Source organism: Condylura cristata, unplaced genomic scaffold (genome assembly GCF_000260355.1).
Source record: "Condylura cristata isolate star-nosed mole 26May11 unplaced genomic scaffold, ConCri1.0 scaffold00060, whole genome shotgun sequence".
Lineage (NCBI taxonomy): Eukaryota > Metazoa > Chordata > Mammalia > Eulipotyphla > Talpidae > Condylura > Condylura cristata.
This window is the reverse complement of record NW_004567161.1, coordinates 220,340-223,078: the sequence shown is the minus strand read 5'-3', so window position 1 is coordinate 223,078 and position 2,739 is coordinate 220,340. Positions and strand designations below refer to the sequence as shown.

The 2,739-nt window shown below is 71.3% G+C and overlaps 1 protein-coding gene across 1 annotated transcript in view; it reads left to right on the top strand.

Annotated features, from left to right (window-relative positions):
- RNF213 (ring finger protein 213) overlaps window positions 1-2,739 on the top strand; it is a 48,526-nt gene that overhangs the window by 23,228 nt on the left and 22,559 nt on the right. Inside the window, exons 18-21 of the mRNA XM_012734565.1 lie at window positions 1-129; window positions 665-856; window positions 1,415-1,560; window positions 2,090-2,244. The exon at window positions 1-129 is cut by the window's left edge and continues 6 nt beyond it. Coding sequence (XP_012590019.1) covers window positions 1-129; window positions 665-856; window positions 1,415-1,560; window positions 2,090-2,244 — 622 coding nt within the window. The remainder of the gene's footprint in view (window positions 130-664; window positions 857-1,414; window positions 1,561-2,089; window positions 2,245-2,739) is intronic.

Sequence of the window (2,739 nt, the reverse complement as noted above, 5' to 3'; positions counted from 1 at the left end):
GCGCGCTGTCAAGGCCCGCCTTTGCGACCTGCTGCAGCGGCGCGAGAAGCAGCACCTGCACCCAGCCCGGGAGTGGGTGGTCAGGGCCGCCTGGAACCAGGACGCCCTGCAGGAGGCCGGCACCTTCAGGTGCAGCGGGCGGGCGGAGGGCCGGGTGGGGAGCCGGGAGCAGGGGCCGGCAGGGGTGCAGCAGGGTGTCCTCAGTCTACCTCCACCACGCCTGGGAAGGGCGCCCCAAAACAGGCTGGGGCGCGCTCAGTTCTCGCGGCTGCCCCTCACGCGGGGCCTCAGCAGGCCGACATGAGTCCCCACCTATCTGCCCTTCCCCACCCCACCCTGCCCACCTAAGGATCCCTGAGCGTGCCAGGTGTTTAGAGGGTCCCGGGACCCCAATTCCCCTGCTGTCCCACGAGGTGGGTGCGCTGGCGTCAGGCACCGAGTGGCTCGGGCCTCGCCCTTGTTCGCCACGCGCTGTCCATGGCCCGGCGTCTGGCGTCCCAGCATCCATCTCGATGGCCGCTCCTGGACATCACGAGGTGTCCGTGCCCCAGGCGGGCTGCGCCCAGCCTCGGCCCCTCGCTGCAGCTGCCTCCTCGAGTTGCGGCCCTGGACCCGGGGGCGGGCAGGGCTGGGCTTGCTGCTGACCGCTGCCCCCCCCCCGCAGGCAGACCTTGTGGCGGCGGGTCCAGGCCACCGTGACCCCCCTGCTTGCCAGCCTCGTGGCCACCGTTGACCGAGACGACAACCTGGAGCTGCTGGCCAGGCCAGAGTCGCCCCGCTGGGTGGGGCAGCTCTGGATGCTCATGTTCAGTGACACGAGGCTCCTGGACATCCCACTGGTGGCCAGCACCACGAGGTGAGCGAGAGCCCCTTGGGGGAGGCCAGTGTAGCATGACCACGGCCCGCAGCCCAGTCCAGATCGGGTGCAGGGTCCCCACCATGGCCTGAGGGCTGCGGCTGGGCGGGAGCCTGGTGTCCCCCACAGTGGCCCGAGCGCCTGGCCCTTCCCGGCTGCCACGGCCACCTGCAGGCCAGCTGCTGGCCACCCGCCCTCCCTGCTCCTCTACTCCTGCCACTAGATCTCCCCCGTGGCTGCCCCCGAGGGCTTCTGGGGCCCTAGCTCTGGGCTGCACGTGTCGGTGATGTGGGCACACTGGGGGCTTCCTGTCACCCGTGGACAGTGGGAGCCCGATGCGGTGATGGACAGCTGGCCCCAGGCCCGCTCTACGTGGAGGGTCCAAGGGCCACATGCCGCAGACGCAGGCTGAGAGCGTGGGCACTGCCAGACCCCACCGGGGCTGAGCTGTCTGCACCTGGGAAACCTCAGAGGGACCCTGGACGGGGGCCACCAGGCCGCAGGAGGGAGCCGAGGTCCCTGGAGGACCATCACCGACACACTGCCCGCCTGACGCAGGCCCGGCGGCGAGGCGGCTCCTGTCGTGGTGCAGGGCTTCATGAGCCGGCCCACGGGCGTGTCCGGGGACGTCCCCTTCAGCTGGAGAGTCAAGGACTACCTGGAGGAGCTGAGCGTGCAGGCCCAGTACGCCGCCGGCCCCGAAGGTGACTCCAGCCTGCCCCTGCCTCTTCCGAGGCCTGGACAGAGCCTGAGCGCGACTGGGCCCCGCCCGCAGAGCCTCGGGCCATGGGAATGGCCCTGTCCTCCCCACCCCCAATGCCCCCAGCGCCCTGAGCCTCCACCCACACCCCACACCTCAGCCAGCGCCCCTCTCCTCGGCCCAGCTCTGCTGTCGCTCGGGAGGGTGATGAGACGGCCCAAGGGTGGCCCGGCCAGGTGGGGCGCTGGCCCCATGGGGGAGCTGCTGCCTGACCGTCCCCAGGGCTCGGTTCCGGCCCTCCCAGCGGCGCCCGCGTAGAACGTTTGGGCCAGCGCCCAGCCATGAGCCACGTGGCCCGACCCGAGGTGGCCCTCGCCGGCCACCCGTGTCACTCTGTACCTGGAGCTGGCGGGGCCGCTGTGCCGGTTCTCCCGCAGCAGCGTCTGCCCATGGGCCACACACTAGCATCCGAGGCGTGGGTGGGCAGAGGCCGTGGCGTGGAGCAGGCTGGCCTGACCGGCGCCGGTCCCCAGGGCTGCCCCAGAAGTTGGTGGAGATCTTCCAGCAGACCCCGCTGGGCAGCTTCCTGGCTCAGCTCCCGGGGCAGGAGCGGCGAGAGGCCCTGGAGTGCTACGTGAAGGACTTCCTCCTCCTGACCATGCACGTGTCCACCGGGGAAGAGTTGCGGGTGAGCACAGCCCGGCGTGGAGGCCACCGTGGGGCTCGTCTCCGCTGGGTGCCGGGGCGGCCAGGCCCGGGCCTCCCGGAGCGCGGGGCGCCGCTCACATCCCCTTGCCGCCGCCAGCATGGCGCTCCCCACACACACTCAGTTCCTCCCGAAAGCTGGGAGACACCCCCACGTGGGAGCGTGAACCGGAGACCCCAAGTGTCAGAACACGGAGGAAAGAGCGTGGGAGGTGTCACGGCAGCCCACCGCACAGGCCCCGGGCCACCCGAGGGCCCAGGAGCACGGCGCCTTTGTTGTTTTAAGATTTATTTATGCTGCGAGAGCTGGGGGCCGCCAAGGTGCGGTGAGGACGCCCCCAGGTGGAGCGGGAACAGAGCGGGCGGGTGCACTGACACCCCCTGCTGAGGGCCGGCGGGGGGATGGGAGGGTCTGCCGCGCCCTGGGGTCCCGCCCTGGCCGGGATGGACGGGCTGCGGCAACCCCGTGGGCTGAAAC